General features: G+C 42.4%; 1 protein-coding gene and 1 long non-coding RNA gene across 10 annotated transcripts in view; one reads left to right on the top strand and one right to left on the bottom strand.

Moving 5' to 3' along the window:
- TANK (TRAF family member associated NFKB activator) overlaps positions 1-12110 on the top strand; it is a 96779-nt gene extending 84669 nt beyond the window's left edge. For all 9 annotated transcript variants that reach the window (XM_040440024.1, XM_040440031.1, XM_040440025.1 and 6 more), the window contains 2 exons: positions 930-1489; positions 10962-12110. In XM_040440024.1, the coding sequence (XP_040295958.1) occupies positions 930-1489; positions 10962-11138 (737 nt within the window). In that variant the 3' untranslated portion in view covers positions 11139-12110. The remainder of the gene's footprint in view (positions 1-929; positions 1490-10961) is intronic.
- A 468-nt stretch (positions 12111-12578) lies between these two features.
- On the bottom strand, positions 12579-21159 carry LOC121007804. The gene is made up of 3 exons (XR_005780473.1): positions 21149-21159; positions 16239-16254; positions 12579-12789 (listed from the first exon to the last, which is right to left on the bottom strand). It is a non-coding gene; the product is annotated as an uncharacterized LOC121007804 (long non-coding RNA).
- Between the last annotated feature and the right edge of the window lie 218 nt (positions 21160-21377).

Below are 21377 nucleotides of genomic sequence, written 5' to 3'. Positions count from 1 at the left end.
GTGACACCCATTACTGCACCTATGTCTGTGTTTTAAAATGTATTTCTAGATAGGAGTCTCTTGAATAATTTACTACACGGTACCCTGGTAAAACATCATATATTATTCCAATATGGCACTATATTACCGTATGTATCTATCCATCTATGTCACCCTAGGAAACTCTAAGAAGAGGCATATGAAGTGTTTCCTCCAAGTTGCATGCAGGTTTTATGACCTTCCTACTTCATTGTGCAGTGCCCCAGAATAGGGTCACTGCAAAAGGATAATCCGATGTCATGTTAAATTAAGTAAAATATTCTGATTTACTGTTTCTGCACCAAATAGCATTGTATAAAAAAGTCAGGGTTAATGCCTGGACTCAACCCCTTTAGGTTGCTTAGGAGATGGACCTAAGTCTGCCCTGGGGTTAGTCAGCCCATAGAGATTCTGTGCTTAGCTGAGGAAGAGAGAGGACCTACATGTCCTTACTCCTCAGAGCTAGGCCTAATTCGTGGAGAACCTTCATCTCTGAGGCATTCGCAACCATTGCTACACCAGAGAGAGAAAAGAAACTAGAAGGTCCAGAATCTGCCATGCAGACAGGAAGGTATTGTGCACGTTTATGGCAGAGAGAAAGAGACTTTGCTGCTGTGAGAAGGAACATTGCCAACACACCCTTCCACACTTTGAGACAGCTTGTCCAGCTGTAACTTAATTCCGTACCGTTCAGCCTGGAAATTAGGGAAATGTTTATAAGAACCTAAGTTGCAAAGAGCTGACTATGGTACAACTTCCTGTCCTGTATGAAGATCAGCTCTGAAGCACACATTGCTCTTCTACTTACTGAAATATTGGAGGAACATTCAAGAGAAAATGTAAATGTTAATATTTAGGTGGAGATGCACTTTAAATATGTATCCCTATTCACTGTGTACAATATTTTACAGATGTTCTGTTGCAGTTTTCGATGCCCGTTCAATGCACTGATGAAGAAAATGAGGAAGCCCAGATACTACAGAAACCAATGGATAAAACGGTCAGATCACGGTTTGCATCGATTACTCCCCGAGGATTGGGACCAGATGATGAACTGAGCATCTCTGTGGAGTCCCTTTCAAACTTGAGCGTGAAGTTCCCACCGAGTCATGATGAAACTGATTTTTTGGAGAGCTCTCCTGGAAAGCTCCCGATTCTTTCTCCATTTTCAGAGCAGGAAGCGAATCCCAACAGACAACTTCCTGACATCGCGCTGAAGAATTTCAGCACAGCACGGTCGAGTCCGCCGTATTCACCTCGATCACCAAGGACTGCCTGCCACTTGGATAAGCATGCTGAACCAGGAACCAACTACAGAGGCACAACTGTGCCAACAGGGGAGGACAGTGGCCTCTTTTTGGCAGCCAATAGCCCAGCTGGTGATTGCAAAAACACTTTCCACCTTCCAGATCCTCCAGAGTTAGATAAATCTGCAGAGATCACCGAGAGGACAGTACGGGGACCCCAGCAGGTAACTGAAATCTCATATGAATTATACATGGTTTATTTCTTACTCTTTTATTCTCTGGCAAATAGTAACAATTTACAATTACATCAATTATTTATTCACATGCGAACCTACAGATCTTTCGTATCGACAATTTGTGATGTAAAGCCTGGTTTTTCAATGTGGGGTTACAGATATTCCTTTTTTACTCTTCTGCAAATTTTGCTAAGGACTCCAATTTCTCACAATACAAATTCAACATAAATGTTGTGACGCTTGTTGGAAATTATCTGCCCACTTCTTGGACTGTGTAAAGGGCCCTTAAGTGGGCAGACAGAATCTAAAGAGTAGGGTCCTCCACTCACAGATCCCCTCTATTAACCAGAGTGGACAGCCACTAAGAATGGCGCCTGCTCCGGCACAGATGACCAAAGGGTGAGACCAGTACTGATTAAAAATCATTTTGATCCTTTATTCGATAATTCAGCATTGCACAAACAAAAAAACACGGCTCCTCGACTGTAGACGCGTTTCGGACAAGTTACATGTCCTAATGACTAAGGACATGTAACTTGTCCGAAACGCGTCTACAGTCGAGGTGCCATGTTTTTTTGTTTGTGCAATGCTGTATTATCGAATAAAGGATCAAAAGGATTTTTAATCAGTGCTGGTCTCACCCTTTGGTTGTTTCAAGCGGTCAGGAATCGTACCGGAACCGGGCTCGATTGTTACCTGGAAAGCAGGTGAGCTGGAGTCCACTACTTTGTCATTACATAGACTTTCATTTATTTTTTTTATTTTTTTTGGGTGGGGGATTCTTGTTTTAAAGTTTAAAGGGGTTATCTCATGAAGATCACCCCTATCCTGGCTTCGTAGAAGGGGGTCCCACATCTATAAGCCAGAATGGACCTAGTGAGCCAGAATGGCTTCCATACCGGTGGACTTCAGCTGTCCTTGTACTGCATGCACAATCATGCATATGAATGACTTCCAAGTAATACTATATTTTCCCTGCGTTGACTACTTTGAGCCTGGATGACCACATCTTTCCCTGGCTAAATCAATTGGCGGTGTCGGGTTTAGGACCCAGGCAAATTATTGATCATCCCTCTTTAAAGACAACCCTTTAAAGAGCGAATGTTTTGAAAAATGCATATTCCATTTTGATTATAATTACTGAAGGGCTCGCCTCCCACCAGTCTTACAGAAACTTCAAGTGAATAGTGCAATTCACCGTATGACGGACTTTAGTATGGATGTAAATTAATCCTTTGCCCTGGATTAAAGGGGTCATTTCATGATCAATGTAAAAAAAATAATAATAATCAGACATCATATAGCAGATCATTGCTTTGCTAGATTTATATCAAGCTGGGGGGGGGGGGTGTCCTTTCAGCTTCACTTCAGGGAGGCTTGTCCTGTCTGCTGCAGCAGCTCTCTCACTCATCAGGAGGTAGTTGAATGATGGAACTGAGCATGTGCGACCATCTCGGGTTGGTGGGCAGAGAAATAAGAAAAGCCCTATTAATTGTTTTCTCTACTTAACTATAGAGGGCTACCCATGTGGTTTCTGAAAGAAAAGAAAAACAAGGTGGCCCAGCAGTTTTTTAGCCCCACCAACACTTGAAGAGACGAAAAGGGGCACATGTATTGTGACTCGTGACTGTCTCTCTTGCCTCAGGGCTTACAGAAGAGCATTGCTGCCTGAGGTTTAAAATTTTTGGGCGGAAAAGCGAGATAAAATACTCGCTATATCTACAATCAAGATCTGTTTGCTTTTATTTTTGTTTTTCAGCTATGACCTGCAGTATTCCATTTAACCACAAGGTGGCAGTCTGCATTGTGTATTTTCCCCATACCAGAACATAAGAAACAGCTGGTATGTGATTACAAGTTGATAAGAAAAAAAAAGAAAAAACTAAAAAAAAAAAAAAGAGAAAAAAATGGTGTTGAGCTGTCAAAAGGCACAGGGCAGAAGGTTAGATAATTGACTTTCGCACCAAGGTGAAGGGGGGATCTTAAGATGACTTTGGCTTGTGAGTTTTAGAATTGTTTATGAAAGAGAATCTGCTGTGGGTTTTTTTCTCCTCGTTTTCCTCCTTTCTTTTATTTGCCACAACTGAACTGATGGCTAAATGGCAAAAATAAATACTTTTCTATAAACCGTATTTTTAGCTTATAAATGGAGAATACATCCATGACCAATTATGCACAAAATTGGATCGCAATATTTTACCTGAGAAATAGATATGAATAGTAAGTGGGTGTTTTTAATAATATCATCTATTGTCCTGTTTATTGTGGGTCAGTCCTGCAAACCATACTGTAGTGCAAAAGAGGTGGGGTTTATTATGCTAATATGCTGTTGAGGGGTGGGGCTTAACATGTAGGGATTAAATTGCTAGCATATATACACTATTTCATACTTTTCAGCCAAGTAAATTAGAATGCAACCTACACTTTATAAAGTTGCTCAACCATTAAAGGGATGGATCATCATGTACCTGACTAGACATTTTATAGTCTTAAAGGGGAACTCTTACCTCTCCTGACACGTCTGTTTCAGTAGCTACTGTACTTGCATCCCCTTTGTAATAGCAATTCTGCAGCATCTATTCTTATGACTCTATGCTGTCATTCCCCTATTATTTCTGTTAGAAGTTATGAATGAATTACTGGCAGTTTGCAGTAAAGGCTGTTTCCAACTGGGGGGTTGTCCTTGCACAGTCAGACACTAGCAGCAGTGATTGGATAGCATCAGATTGTGTGGGGACACACCCATCTGGACCTTCATCTTCATTGCAAACTGCTAGCAACTGGGGATGTTCGGGTTGTGGCTGAATTGAGTTACGGATTCTGTTATCACGGGATATAATGGAATTCTACGACGAAATACCAAACGCATCCAGGCGGTTTTCCGTTATGAAGGAGTCGTGTATAACGGAAACCGGACAGATCCATTATGCTGCCCATAGACTTTTATTATGATGGAATGCAAAACGGAATGCCTCTTAAAGGCTTCCATCATAGAATCCCATTATATTTCGTTATAACGGAATCCATAATGAAATTCAGCCACAACTCGAACCTGAACTTGAAAACTTTACGTTCGCTCATCCTTACTAGCAACTCATTCATAATTTCTAGCAGGAATAATAACAGAATTGCACAACACAGAGTCATAACAATAGATGCTCCAGAATTGTTATTACATGGGAAATTTAAGTACCGTAGTTACTTTAAAGAAGCACTCCCACAAAATTGTTATTCTCTGACCTGTTAGAAAGGTACATGATGTAAAATGTAATGAAGGTAATTTTCTTACCGGTGACTCTATTTGTGAGTTATAACCTCCATTCTGATCCTCAGTTGTGTCATGTGATCAACTCTCTGATCTCCAACTGACACAGGACAAGAAGTCAGTTATTTCTCTATTCATTCCTACGAGACTGGCATGGAGGCTCCCATAAGAATACATAGGGAAACTAGCTTCCTGTCCACACATAAGATGCTGTGTTATCTGGAGAGTCAGATTGTTGGTCACATGACACACCAAAGGACAAATTCAGAATTACACAGTTCATTTAAAATCAATATAATATACTCACCACTATAATTTTAAAAAGACAGTCATAAAACTTGAAATAACATGGCAAATGTACCATGAATTTTTCCGGCGAACTCCTTTTTAGCCCTTTTGCCACAGATCTGCTGATTTCTGGTCACCTCTGAATTTAACTACAATGGCTGCCCACTTCTTAGGCTACCCTTTGCATATCATGCTTTTGTACTATGAGACACTCCCCCACCACCCCAGGTAAAATGAAGTATTACACAGCACCCAATGAAATCAGTACTATGCCCGGTCATGCTAGGTCCTCCACTATCACTATTCATAGCTATCATATAGACATAGATGGAGTAAGCTTAGGTTAGTTTCACACTAGTATCAAAGCAATGTGGCAGGCTGGACCGGCAGAGGACCCGGGTACCACCGTTCACCCATTGTCTACAATGGAACTGGTAGGGATCCAGTCTCTTCCCAACATTTAGCGGGATTCGGTCAGACAAAAACTGTTGCGCACAGGGGCGTAGCTATAAGGGGTACAGAGTTAGAAGTCGCTACCAAGCCCAGGAGCCTGAGGGGGCCCAAAGACCCTTGTGCCACATAATAAGACACCGATATTATAGAAAGTGCATGCAGGTTACACCTCTGGCTGGAGGGAAGGGGTTAAGTCAAGAATGTGGCATAGGGGGCAGGGGCATACATAGAAATCATTGGGCCCCATAGCAAGAATCTAAATTGGGCCCCACTAACTCCGCCCACCACTGGCCCATCCCACCACCTGCCCTGGCTTCTCCCCTGCCATACCCCCAGCAGTGACAGCCGTGTAGGCATTAGGAGCGATGCGGGTGCCGGGAAGCGGGGTATGTATTAGGCTACTTTCACACTTGCGTTTCTATTTTCCGATATTGAGATCCGTCATAGGGTCTCAATACCGGGAAAAAAACGCTTCTGTTTGGCCTCATTCATTGTCCGAGGGCACTGTCCACTATAAGCAGCACACAGGCACAGTTCATGGGGCGGGGGGCTATGGTGGCGCTGGCACAATAGTATACCAGTGCCACCATAGCCCCCCTTGCCTTATGAACTGTGTCTGCTCTTCTCTGTGCCAACATGCCCCCTTATGAACTGTGCCTGCGTGCTGCTTATAGTGAATACTGCCCTCATGAAATTGCTCAAGTTCTCTGCATGCACATTCTAATAGGTGTGCATGTTCTGGGTAATAGTCAGTCAGCTAAGTTAGTTTTCCTTTGCATCAGTTTTTAGTACCTTGTCCATCAGTTTTCTGACTGAACTTACTGGGAGGACTGCAACTCTCAGCAAACTCTGAACTGCAGCCAACAACAGTCACAGCTTTCAGACCATGGCTAGCTAAGTCAATAGCCCCCAACACAAGTAACATCAGGATACCGGGCAGCACACAACTCTCACCTGCGCAACACACTCCACACGCGCCGCGCTCGAGGTTTCCTACTTCCCGGTCTACACGTGCTACAGAATGAATGAGACCAAAACAAGCTCATCGGATGGACGAGTGGCCCAATGAGTCCCCTGCCCTTAGCCAATGAAAGTCTGCATTAGAAACCCGCGGGCGGAGATTGGCTGCTGACTGCAAATATGGGGCGGGGCGGTCATGCGCGTTGTGATTGGCGAAAAGGAACGTGCGGGGGGAAATAGAAAGTAACAACCAACCAAGCGTTGTCATAGCAACTTAACCAACTTGAGCGCGACACGATAACAGATCCTATAGAGGCTTATATAGGGGAGAGAGGATGAAGGGGCCCTCACACCTTACTGCCTGAACAGAGGGAAAGCAGGGTCCGGGACGGAAGACAAGTTGGCCGCCTCAATGCCCCATATAACTAGTAGTAGGCAGTGATCATAGTACATAATACAGATGTAGGGGACAGTGCCTTCCATGCGCTCTGGGCCCCTCCTTCCACGGGCCCCATAGCAGCTGCATTGTCTGCCTATATGGGCGGTACGTCACTGATAGGGGGGAAGGGGGTGCCGTTTCAATTTTTGGATCAGGCAGCACGAGGGCTATGTGATTATCTGCCCCTGGCCACAAAGCACTGAGGGAAGGAGGAGGCCTAAGCTGAACTCTTGCACCAGGACCCATGCGCCAGTAACCCCTGGTTGCACCCAACAATATTTTGTCCAACCAAATCCCAGCATAAATGCCAGGGTGCGGCTGGATTCCTGCCGGATCCCACTATGATCTATGGGGCCTGGTGGTCAGGCAGCACTGTCCTCCTATGCCGGATAAGGAGAACTCCACCAGACTGTTCCTCTGCCGAAACTAGCCTTAGCCAGGCTGTCTAGACCTGCTCCAGATTTAGCACAAGGGCTCAGACTGGATGATGAATCTGGTGTATGGCTAGACACTTTTTTTCTCATGTTACTCCAACTACTGGTTGGCTTACTTTGTGAGAGATGTTTCCATCAAAATGGTGCCACAAAATGGTGCATATTAGACCATGCACCCTTTCCCACTAAGTCACACCAGGCTAATAATTTTTCTAAACCCAGATGTACAAAATTACTTTGAATTGTGCCACATTTTGGTGCAATTCACCCCCAAATGTAGGCGATTGCGTTATTCTTTATATAACAGTCTATGCTGTTTTGTGGAGGTCATTTGACCTTTACTGAATTTTTGGACCGCAATATTGTCTGCAGTGAATCATGGAAAATAAATGATGTTGACAAAAGCCCAAAAGGTCAACCAACATAAAAAGCATCATGACAGCTGAAAACACAATTGGGAACGGCGCTCGTTGTCGTCACAGGCAGATAATGGAGGTCCATGGAGTTCTTCAACATGTAGTCATCACGTTAACATGCTGCCAAGTAATTCCCTTCCCTAATCTCAATATGCTGTAATTGGTGTCCAAACTGGATGTTTTATAGACATCTGTACACGACTTCCTTCCACTCTTGAGGTTGACGTATTAGCATGGACATCTCAGGTTATGCTCAAGAGATTCCATATGGTCCATATGTTGTTGACCCGACCCAACAAGGAGAGCGAGTGCCGATATCAAACATAGCTATTTATAAAAATGAGCAATGCAGATTATTTCATTGTAAATTCTCCTAGGAAGACTTAGCAGCTCTGGTGGGCTGTGATACATTTCTTCACCATGGTGAAAACAATCATTAACTGTTACTTGTATCTTCTGGGAAAGGCATGGGAGATATCAGCGTTTTCTTATAACTTTGCAAATTAAACTAAGTTGCCGTTGCACCTAAAGGCTCAGCTCTCTACCACTTCTGCGCCCTCTCCACTTTGATTAAAAGGACCATGCAGTGAAAAAAACATCATGCATCATTCCTGTCAATCAAAGTGGAGAAGGCACGGCAGTTGTAGAGAGAGCTGAAATCCCCCGTTGCTCCTAGAGGCTCATTTGCCTATAATAAAACATCATTTTTCTCAGCAATGCGGGCACATATGAACATGGGACCAACACAGATGTCTTCAGTTGCCAAGCACACATGTAACAGGTCAGCCAGTGTCATAGATACAAATCTGCTGACAGATGCCCTTTAACAATGGATCCCCTTCTATTGTCTCAGATTCTTTTTAGCCATAAACCCCCTTTAGTTTATTTTGCATAGTAATAAGGCCATGATTTATTGGCCAGAACAAAGAGCAGCTACACAGAACTTTTCTTGCCCTGGAGGACTCAAGTTCATGCACTACATGGTCCACTCATTGATTACAATGAGAACAGCGTAATGCTTCTGTTACCCTACACTGGCGCTGTAGCGCATCTACCACATTAATTGTACTCCGTTATCACTGTATTGTCTGTGATGTTACATAGGACTGCAGGTAACATCTACTACATTATCTGTACTCAGAGTTATCACTATGTTATGAGGCTTTACGTAGGGCAGCAGGTAACATTTACTACATTATCTGCACTGAGAGTTATCACTGTGTTATATGTGGTGTTACATAGGACTGCAGGTAGCATTTACTGCATGATCTGTATTTGGAGAGTTATCACTGTTATGAGGTGTTACGTAGGACTGCCGGTAACATCTACTACATTATCTGTACTCAGAGAGTTACCTCTGTGTGACCTGTGGTGTTACATAGGACTGCAGGTAACATCTGATACATTATATGCACTGAGAGCATTCACTATGTTATCTGTGGCGTTACATAGGACTGCAGGTAAGGCCTCCTGCACACGGATGTTTTTTTTCCCCGTTTACTGGCCGTTTTTTGCGTTCCGTATACGGTCCGTATACGGAACTATTCATTTCAATGGTTCCGCAAAAAAAACGGAATGTACTCCGTATGCATTCCGTTTCCGTTCTAACCTAGAACATGTCCTATTATTGCCCACAAATCACGTTCCGTAGCTCCATTCAAGTCAATGGGTCCGCCCAAAAAACGGAACACATACGGAAATGCATCCGTATGTCTTCCGTTTCCGTTCCGTTTTTTGAGGAACCATCTATTGAAAATGTTATGTCCAGCCCAATTTTATCTATGTAATTACTGTATACTGTATATGCCATACGGAAAAACGGAACGGAAAAACAGAACAGAAACTGAAACGCAACGGAAACGGAACAACGGATAAGTGAAAAACGGACCGCAAAACACTGAAAAAGCCATACGGTTGTGTGCAATAGGCCTAACATTTACTACATCATCTGCACTGAGAGCTATCACCATGTTATCTGTGTTGTTACATAGGTCTGCAGGTAACATTTACTACATTATCAGTACTCAGAGAGCTATCACTGTGTTATCTGTGTTGTTACATAGGTCTGCAGGTGACCTCTACGATGGGATACCCCTTTAAACGGTGGCTACACAGTATTGCAGGTTGTGGTTGCTACATGGGATTGTCCCCTTATTTACAGATTGTCCACTTTTCACTAAGGTGTTGATCAGCCACCTAACTGCTCAGCAACTGCAAAGGCTTAGAGGGAGCATTGCTTGGATATATTGATTACTTGGTATACGTGGTTCCTGTCACTGTATTAGTGCATTTTCCTACTTGGTCTGTAATGTGGTGATGTAAATCTTTGGAATCATCCCAACGCCAGTTTCACATAGATGTAATAGAGCAGCATTGTAGACCCTTGTCCCACCAGTGGTTCTACTGACCCACACGATAAATCCTCACATGGCTCCACGGTGACCTCAGTTTAGTAGTAGAGATGTAGAGGGGCAGGGTCTTGCTGCTGTGATACAGACACTAAAATGCGATTTATATTATGTCCTAGGATAGTTATAATTTATCTATGATTTTCAATGGCAATGAAATCTCTGAAAAATGATCTTTATTGCTTACATGACTAGTAGAATAAATGATAGAAAAGCTTCGAGAACGAGTCTGCTTTAGATCCTAGGCTTTGAAAGTTCAGTATAATCTATTTAATTATATTACGTTTAGAGCAGAAACTTTCATGGCTGTCTATATCTATAATCAAAAATGTCATTTTGTTGAAAAAAAATTAAGACAACCATCATTTTGTGCAGGAAAAAATGTAATTTGCTTCGTATTTATAAAAAAATGTAATATCAACATTTTTAGAAAAAACTAATTGTATTTTTTGAAAAAATTGTTCAACAGTTCTGGGATGAGAAACAAAATGCAATTTGTACTGTAATAGAAAAAGATAAGCAGCACACTCAAAAAACTGTCGACTGCAATCCCTCTCAAGATCACCAGGATCCAGCAACTTAAAAATTTTTTAGAAAATAGGCAGCACTTCAATTAAAGTAAAGTCATTGCAGTGCTGCCTCTTTTCTCCATTTTTAAATTTTTTATTGAATACTAGATTTGTGCTATTTGTATATTTTTTTTTTTTGCGGTGTATTTTAATATTTTTTGTATTATCTTGTTTGGTGTACAATCAATAATATATATATACATACCTTCTATTTTTTTTCTGTTTTAGCCCATTTGGAAGCCATCATCGCCTCATGACAGTGACCTATCAATTCCAGGGAGTGAGAAATGGGATCGGAATACTTCTTCCGTATGTGAATTTTGCCAAGCTGTTTTCCCACCATCGTCAGCATTAGGAGGAGATTTTCTAAGACATCTTAACTCACATTTTTATGGACAGTCTTAAAGATTTTTCACATGGAAGATCATCACGGTTTGTCTATACTCTTAATCTCCATTTCTTCTTTTTGGACACCATTTCCACTTAATGATTATTTGGGTGACAGGAGTTTATCTTGTTGGCCATCTTTGGGCTGTCCATTCCTAATATCTATTCTATAACCCCTAATAAATTGCATTATTTTAAATGCATTATCTGCATATACTGTAAGTTGTAGTAAATTAATTTCTAAGAGTTATCATTTAGCTTGAGTAGGCGACTACTGGGCCATATGGTGCATTTGCTTTATTCTGTTTTGTTGTGCATTTTTGTAGATTTTTATTTTATTTTTGTATGGTTTCATTAGACATAAGGGGCACATTTATTAATTATGGCTTAAGTACTGATACTTTGAGGCTGAGTTCACACATAGAGGTCTCGGCTAAAGGCAATTCAATTTTTAATATCCACTCTGTGAACTGCAGTTTAGTCGCTTAACCGCACAGGCATTAAAAATAAAAATTTATTTTACCTGTGCCGATCTCCACAGCTATGCGTTTTTAGGACAAAATATGTGAACACAGCCTAAAAGTAGAGAATCTAGGCTCAAATGGGCCCGACTGTCTGATAGATTTGGTGCAACGTAGACTCTTTTCCTTCTTTCTGCCACCTGTTAGACCAGAATTCTGCACACAAACACCGGCACACAAAGATAATAAGACTGTCTCATTTTAAGGCTACCTAGCAGTGGATTATGACTCGGAAAAACCACAGTGTATGGTCTCATGCACACGGCCGTTGTTTGGTTCCGCATACAAAATTCATATAAAATCTGCTGCAATATAAGCCGGAAACGAGCCTCGACCACATTAATAATTCTTCCCCAATGTATTTGCTGTCTCCACACAGGTTTCACCTCTAAAAGGTATCCATTTAACATAGCAACTACCAACAACTGTATAAGGCTCCATTCACACGTCCGCAAAATGGGTCCGCATCCTTTCCGCAATTTTGCGGAATGGGTGCGGACCCATTCATTCTCTATGGGGACGGAATGGATGCGGAGAGCACACAGTGCGCTGTCTGCAGCCGCAATTGCGGAGCGCGGCCCCGATTTTGGGTCCGCAGCTCCGCAAAAAGATAGAGCATGTCCTATTCTTGTCCGCAGCTTGCGGACAAAAATAGGCATTTCTATGGGGGCGCCGGGCTGGTGTGTTGCGGGTCTGCAACACACCACGGACGTCTGAATGGAGCCTAAGAGTTGTGTCACCCCTTGTTTTGTTTTTTGCAAAAAAATCACTTTTAGGGCTCATGCACACGGCCCTATGTGTTTTCCGGTCTGCAAAAAAAACTGATGACATCCATGTGTTGCATCAGTTTTTTGCGAATTCATTGTAACAATGCCTGCCCTTGTCTGCGAAACGGTAATTACTTGCGGACGTACGGAAATGGAATGCACACATTTCCGTTTTTTTTGGGACCCATTGAAGTAAATGGTTCAGCATACGGGCTGCAAAAAAACTGAAACAGACACAGAAAGGAAATACGGTCATGTGCATGAGCTGCATTTTGCAGGCTCTCATTACCTTGTTTTTTTGCTTAAAAAAATGCTGTGGCCAGATGTAAGTCAAGAGAAAATTATGAAACGCACTACAAACCGTGTGGTTTTTATGCTGTTCTTTCCCCAAAGTCCAAACACATTTGCTTCACCTTAAAAAAAAATAATAATAATCAAAATGCTCTTTTTTTCCATTAGAAAAAAAAAACTGATCTAAAACATTTTATGAACATGTGAAGTGACAAACCCCTTGAGCAACACGCTAACAGCATTCTTGTACTTTAGCGCTAGATTCCATGTCATGTTCGAAGCACAAATGCTTGTAAGTGCTTTCCTTTTATTATGAATATGCGATACAAGATTAATAAAATGTGTTAATGAAGAGAGAAATGGTAAAGTAACATCATCTAAAAAAAACAATTTTAACCCACAACATTCTAAATATATGTATTTATAGAATCTATGTATTATATTCCTCAGACATTGTATATTACTGTATGTTTGCCTTTTAATAATAATACTTCAGAAGGAAAAGGGAAACGTTCATATTTATATTTTCAGTAATTGTTTTCACGTATGTTATTTTAAAACAATGCATTAAATTGGATTTTATAAATTGTCAAAAAGTAACATAATCTCGTTTTGTCTATATTTCCTCCATTACTACTAGACACAATTTTTATTTAACCAGTCAAGCCTCAATACTGTTAATTTCTAAATCGGAATGTCAACGTAATTCTAGTTCATTTTATTATTCTGACTTTTCTTTAAAAAAAAATGTTTTCGTTTGCTTTTATTTGTTTTCTTACCTTTTCTTTTTTGCACAAGATACTTTTTTGCCACTTGCAAAATTGTCAGGATGCTTGTTTCTTGAAGATTTACTAAATGCAGTCTTTACAGCCACACGTTCAGGTATTTTTAACACATTTTTTTTTTTTCATCCAAATAATTTTTATTAGTTTTTCAACATACGCAAGTACAAGCAGGGTGCAGTCTTACAATAATCAAACAGTGAGAACCATACAGGTTAGGCTTAATGCACACGGCCGTTGTTTTGGTCCGCATCCGAGCCGCAGTTTTGGCGGCTCGGATGCGGACCCATTCACTTCAATGGGGCCGCAAAAGATGCGGACAGCACTCCGTGTGCTGTCCGCATCCGTTGCTCCGTTCTGTGGCCTGCAAAAAAAATATAACATGTCCTATTCTTCCGCGCTTTGTGGACAAGAATAGGCAGTTATATTAAAGGCTGTAAAATTGCGGAACGCACACGGATGCCATCCATGTTTTGCGTATCCGCTGTTTGCGGACCGCAAAACACAAAGGTCGTGTGCATATAGCCTTATACAGTTTCTGCTATAAACTACTGAATTTTGGCTACACTCCTAACCAAAGGAGCAAACAGCACAGTAACAAAGCATAACACAAAGAAGAAAAAGAATGATGATTAACTATGATTAATATTCAGTTCAAGAATAAGGGCTCATGCACACGACCGTATGTATTTTGCGGTCCGCAAAAAATACGGATGACGTCCGTGTGCATTCCATATTTTGCAGAACGGAACAGCTGGCCCCTAATAGAACAGTCCTATACTTGTCCGTAATGTGGACAATGATAAGACATGTTGTATATTTTTGGCGGAATGAACATACGAAAATGGAATGCACACAGAGTAACTTTTGTTTTTTTTTGCGGACCCATTGAAATGAATGGTTCCGCATATGGTCCGCAAAAAAACTAGAACAGACACGGAAAGAAAATAGATTAGTGTGCATGAGTCCTAAGAACAGTCCTGGTAGAGGATAGTCCTGCTCTAAGGATAAGGCTACATGCACACGAACGTATTTTGTTTCCGTGTCCGTTCCGTTTTTGTGCGGATAGGATGCGGACCCATTCATTTCAAAGGGTCCACAAAAAATTCGGACAGCACACTGAGATGTTCGCATCCGTATGTCCGTTCCGTAGCCCTGCAAAAAATATAGAGCATGTCCTATTCTTGTCTGTTTTGCAGACAAGGATAAGCATTGCTACAATAAATTTGCAAAAAAAAAACGGATGCAATATGAATGTAACATAGATACGGTTGTGTGCATGTAGCCTAAGGTAAAGAAACGGTTGGTACAATCTACATGAGGGAGCTGACAGTACTGCCAATATTAAAATTACGTTACACCCCCCCCCTCCCCCATCTACTTGACATGCAGTGTCCATATAGAATGAAACTTGGACGAGGAGGACTGTTGTAAAGCAAACATTTGTTCATACATGCAGGTGGAATTAACCAACGCAATCACTTCAGCTAGTGCGGGGGTTTGTCTTTTTTTTCCAATGGCGGGTAATGACCAATTTAGTCGCCATGAGTTTTTCAGCGCATTTTTTGAAGCTAAAACCAGGAGTCGATTTAAAAAATTAATTCCTGATTTTGGCTTCAAAACCTGCATCAAAAAAACCTGAGCGTGTGGCCGTGCCCTTACACTTGAGGTCTTCAGAAAAAAAAGATTTCTAGTTAAAACGCTGCCTTTCGGTTGTGCGGGGGTGGGCTGGCTGGGGGGGTTTGGTCTGTTGAGAACATCCAGCATTGCTAAACCCTTATCCTGCTCCAGCAGCAGCTTCTGTCCTTCCTTCTATACCTAGAGACTTTGTTTATTGTGAGAAGAGCGATACATCCCCAGCCCACCTCTTACTGCCCCTGCCTAAAAGGAGCGCCACTAATTACACCACACGTGTAACAGGGAACAAACTGGAAACACCAGTAAACAAAGGCAATCTTCATTTTAGCAATCAAACCTGACAGCCGGCTATGAAATGCATCAGCGCAGAGGCTATGACTCAACCCGTGTAGTTGTAATAAATGCACCTCATGACGGAGACAGTCAGGAGTCTTCCACATCACTGCTAATACATCCAGGGACGAGGCTAGCAGAACTCACGCGTTTCATGCATCAATTAAACCTTTCGCCTCCATAGGTTATATTGTTATAAATCAGTAAAGTTTAGTTTTCTGGATTTCCTTGTTGCGTTTGTGGTCTATAGTAGAGTTTAAATGTGGTTTGTATTTTCTTTTCTGCTTCGCATTCTTGATTTGCATGGGATAAGAAATAAGATTCTGCTTTTATCCTCCGAAAACAGCACCACTCGAGTCCACAGGCCGTGTCTGGTATTGCTGCCCCCCCCCCCCTTTTTTTTTTTCCCAATGTTATGCAACATAGGACAAGTAAAGCTATGAGATGAATTTCAAGATTTTCTATGATGGATTTTCAGCATGTACAGGTGAAACTCGAAAAATTAGAATATGGTGCAAAAGTCCATTTATTTCAGTAATGCAAATGAAAAAGAATTGCATTCATGCAGCTTAAAATTAGAATTTTGTGAAAAGGTTCAATATTCTAGGCTCAAAGTGTCACACTCTAGTCAGCTCATTAACCCATACCCCCTGACCAAAGGGAACCTCAAAATTGTGACTTTGGGGTTTCATAAGCTGTAAGCCATAATCATCCAAATTATAACAAATAAAGGCTTGACATACCTCACTTTGCATGTAATGAGTCTATCTCATATGTCAGTTTCACCTTTTAAGTTGCATTACTGAAATAAATGAACTTTGCACAATATTCAAATTTTTCGAGTTTCACCTGTAAGGCTGAGTTTACACTTCGATTATTTGATCAGTTATTTTTGTTAGTTATTATGAGCCAAAACCAGTAGCGAAGCCTACACAGAGATAAGGTATAATGGAAAGATCTGCTCCTATTCTGTGTTTTTGACCCGCACTTAGTTTTGGCTCACAATAAGGGCTCATGCACACGACCGTTGCCCGGCAGTGCCCGTATTGCGGTCCGCAATATGCGGGCACCGCCCGTGTGCACCCTGCATCACGTATGCAGACCCATTCACTTGAATGGGTCTGCAATCCGGAAGGTCTGGTGCGGAACAGAGGCACGGAACCCCACGGAAGCACTATGGAGTGATTCTGTGGGGTTTATGTCTGTGCCTCCGCACCGCAAAAAAGTAGTAGATGAACTACTTTTTTGCGGAGCGGATGGACCACGGACCCATTCTAGTTGAATGGATCTGGATCTGCCTGCGGTCCCCAATGTATGGAACGGCCGATCAACAGCCGTATGCATGAGCTCTAACTGACAATAATAACTGACCAAATAACTGAAGTGTGAACTCGGCCTAAGGGCCACAATGCTCGGTCATGCCAAAACAATGTCACCCCTAGCCAGCATTATAGAATATTAAAGGTGTTGGTCAGCCGGTAAAAATTTTTTTTTAAAGTATGGTACAAAAAAGTAATACCTCAACCAATTCCCTGCCAATTGCTGTTCAACGCTTTCCCAGTCCCCCACCTATATCTACTTCCTGGCCCCTCTTGACACACAGGAAATGACTGATAAGCCAATCACTGGTTGCAGAGGTAACCTACCTCAGCTAGTGATTGGCTGAGCGGTCATTTCCTGTGTGTCAAGAGGGGCCAGGATGTAGAGACGGGTTGAGACTCAGGAAGTGTCAGAACAGGAAGAGTGAGATTTCTTTTTTAAATGTATATAGATAAAAGAGTCAGAATTAAGTTAAAGGTATGGCTTGCTAAGGTATTCCTATCTTAAAAGTGGATCAAGAGAGCGGCGGACATGCACAGCCAGCTCCTCTGACTAGATGTGGTAGCCAGTAGCCGGTGAGGGGACTGTCCTGGAGATTGGTGTGTGTCCCAAAAGTGGGATCCTCATCTATGAGACATTTATGGCAAAGTCTGTTTACATGCTATAAATGTCTAATAAGGGCTCTTTCACACCTGCGTTCTTGTCTTCCGGCATAGAGTTCCGTCGTCGGGGCTCTATGCCGGAAGAATCCTGATCAGTTTTATCCTAATGCATTCTGAATGGAGAGAAATCCGTTCAGGATGCATCAGGATGTCTTCAGTTCCGGAACGGAACGTTTTTTGGCCGAAGAAAATACCGCAGCATGCTGCGCTATTTGCTCCGGCCAAAAATCCGGAACACTTGCCGCAAGGCCGGATCCGGAATTAATGCCCATTGAAAGGCATTAATCCGGATCCGGCCTTAAGCTAAACGTCGTTTCGGCGCATTGCCGGAGCCGACATTTAGCTTTTTCAGAGTGGTTACCATGGCTGCCGGGACGCTAAAGTCCTGGCAGCCATGGTAAAGTGTAGTGGGGAGCGGGGGAGCAGTATACTTACCGTCTGTGCGGCTCCCGGGGCGCTTCAGAGTGACGTCAGGGCGCCCCAAGCGCATGGATCATGTGATCACATGGATCACGTCATCCATGCGCATGGGGCGCTCTGACGTCACTCTGGAGCGCCCCGGGAGCCGCACGGACTGTAAGTATACTGCTCCCCCGCTCCCCGCTCCTACTATGGCAACCAGGACTTTAATAGTGTCCTGGGTGCCATAGTAACACTGAACGCATTTGGAAGACGGTTCCGTCTTCAAATGCTTTCAGTACACTTGCGTTTTTCCGGATCCGGCGTGTAATTCCGGCAAGTGGAGTACACGCCGGATCCGGACAACGCAAGTGTGAAAGAGGCCTAAGATGGGAATTCTCCTTAAAAAACACTTTAAAACAACGATGATAATAATAATAACAGGCCTATAGATATTATACACAGTTTTAAGATAATAACCTATTTGAACCACAGCGCTCCTGGTTAAACATGGTGCTGCCTAACTAAAACAGTAAAAATAAGCTGCAATAGCAGACACAGCCCATATCCAAGAGGGGCGCTATTTCTCAAAAAAATAAAAAAACTGAGGTTTTTTTTCTAATGAAGGATATCCCCTTTAAAGAGGTTGTCTCACTACAGTAAATGGCATTTATCAGAGGAGAAAGTTAATACCAGGCACTTACTAATGTCCATATTGCCTCATTTTTCCATCACATTATACACTGCTCGTATCCAGGGGTTATGACCACCCTGCAATCCATCAGTGGTGGTCATGCTTGCACACTATAGGAAAAGGCGCTGGCCTCTCTGGTTTCCTTCTAAGTTGTTCTCTCTAAGGGTGTGTTCACTTTGTGCACATGTCCAGCACCCACAATATTTGTATGTCCTACTCAGAGAGACCCAGAGGCAAAACTAATATCACCAAATACAAAACTCACCATAGGATCAGTTTTGTAATCCGGCTCCTTCCAGTGTGAACCAGTCGATAGTGCTGTAGTACGATGCCCGATTTTCAGACGGGCCAAGCGCCAATTGACAATAAACACATTGATCAGCAATTGCTTGCATTGGTCTGAAACATGATTGTACTGATTATCAGCAGCACAACCCTGATTACAAAGGAAGGTTTTGTGGGGCAATTATCAGGAATAAGGTTTAGTATAAATGCATATTCCCATGAAAGCATGTTCCCAATAATTGGCACACAAATCGGATGGTGTAATGGGGGCTTAAGTCTGAAGCTAGCACAGCTCGTTGGTATGCTACAACTGTCATGGCCCAATCCCTCATCCCATACACAAGTACAATGAGGAAGCTGGAGGCTAGTCCACAGATATACACTACTCACAAAAAGTTAGGGATATTTGGTTTGTGGGTAAAATTTCAGGATGAACATAAAATGTACTCTTACCTCTATAGGTGAACTTAATGTGACCTTATCTAAACTTTTGAATGCACATGTCCAACTGTTCAATGCTTCAGTACTCTTTGCACAACTTGCTGTTCTCTAACAAGGAGCATAATGGCAAAATTCACAACAGGTGTCTGACCCATGAATCGCCCAATAAATTTCCTGGTTCAGTTAGGCCCCTTGCAGACGAGCGTGTCCGGATGCGTCCCGGTGCATTGCGGCAAACCCGCGCGAGTAGGTACTCAATTGCAGTCAGCTTTGACTGCGATTGCGTTCCGTTTTTATCGCGCGGGTGCAATGCGTTTTGCACGCATGTGATAAAAAACTGACTGTGGTGCCCAGACCCGAACTTCTTCACAGAAGTTCAGGTTTGGGTTCAAGGTTGTGTAGATTGTATTAGTTTCCCTTTAAAACATGGTTATAAGGGAAAATAATAGCATTCTGAATACAGAATGCATAGTAAAATAGGGCTGGAGGGGTTAAAAAAAAAAATTAAAAAAATAATTTAACTCACCTTAATCCACTTGTTCGCGCAGCCGGCATCTCTTCTGTCTTCATCTGTGAGGAATAGGACCTTTGATGACGTCCCTATGCTCGTCACATGGTCCGTCACATGATCATGTGACGGACCATGTGATGAATGTAGTGACGTCATCAAAGGTCCTATTCCTCACAGAACAAGACAGAAGAGATGCCGGCTGCGCGAACAAGTGGATTAAGGTGAGTTAAATTATTATTATTATTTTTTTGACCCCTCCAGCCCTATTGTACTATGCATTCTGTATTCAGAATGCTATTATTTTCCCTTATAACCATGTTGTAAGGGAAAATAATAATGATCCGGTCCCCATCCCGATCATCACCTAGCAACCGCGCGTGAAAATCGCACCGCATCCGCACTTGCTTGCGATTTTCACGCAACCCCATTCATTTCTATGGGGCCTGCGTTACGTGAAAAATGCACAAAGAGGAGCATGCTGCGATTTTCACGCAACGCACAAATGATGCGTGAAAATCACCGCTTATGTGCACAGCCCCATATAAATGAAAGGGTCCGGATTCAGTGCGGGTGCAATGCGTTCACCTCACGCATTGCACCCGCTCTGAAATCTCGCCCGTGTGAAAGGGGCCTTAGAATTGCTATTTAAACAGTCCTCCTCATCATGCTGTTCACATTTTGACATCATGAGACCAAGACAACACCTAACAATTTATCAACAGTACCTCGTCAAGCAGGATGTTCTCAGACGGAAGTGGCCACTGAGCTTAGAGTGTCATGAGTAGGTTGTATCAGAGATGCAGAGAGACTGGAAGAGTCACAGAAAGGCATAGAAGTGGACGTCCTTTGGCCACATCCCACACTGATGACCGCTTCATTGTGAACAATGCCCTGCGGAACCGGATGATGAATGCCACACAACTCCAGGCACATTTAAGGGAGGTGAGAGGCACCCAAGTGTCACGTTAGACCATTCGAAACTGTTTACATCAGCATGGTCTGTCTGCTACACGACCTGCAAGAGTACCTGACCACACTACCAGGCACAGGCGTCATCGTCTTGCATGGGCCAAGAAGCATCTACGCTGGACGCGGGACCAGTGGGCATCAGTGCTGTTCACTGGTTAAAGTCGATTCACGCTGAGCAAAAATGATGGCCGCCAACGATGTGGTGATGTAATATTGACAATGAGGGACATTTGTAATGTGCTTTTCTCTCAGAGACTCAAAGGCCAGGGATAGATGTGTGTCTGTGGCAACTCTCTGGTAAGTCAGTAGACCTACAGTATGTGATATGTTAGATTTATTCTTATTTTGAGCAGTTTTTGCAATATTTTTAAGTAGTTGGATATCCCCATTGCTTTCACTACTCACCAATAATTACCAGTTTTTAGGGTAAGACATTATATTCTTATCAGAGAGATGGGTCCTTTTACAAAAATAATCATGGGATTAATCATAGAAAATCCCTTTAACCCCATAGTAAGTGACTGAAGTCCCCCAAAATTCTAGTGACTGGCCCTAATAAAACTTGGTTTTAAAAAAAAAAAAAATTAAGGCTACTTTCACACTTGCATTAATTCTGGTTTTGAGATCCGCAGAGGATCTCAATA

This window comes from Bufo bufo, chromosome 7, assembly GCF_905171765.1.
Source record: "Bufo bufo chromosome 7, aBufBuf1.1, whole genome shotgun sequence".
Classification (NCBI taxonomy): Eukaryota; Metazoa; Chordata; class Amphibia; order Anura; family Bufonidae; genus Bufo; species Bufo bufo.
The sequence above is the reverse complement of the archived record's forward strand: the minus strand, read 5'-3'. Positions and strand labels throughout refer to the sequence as shown.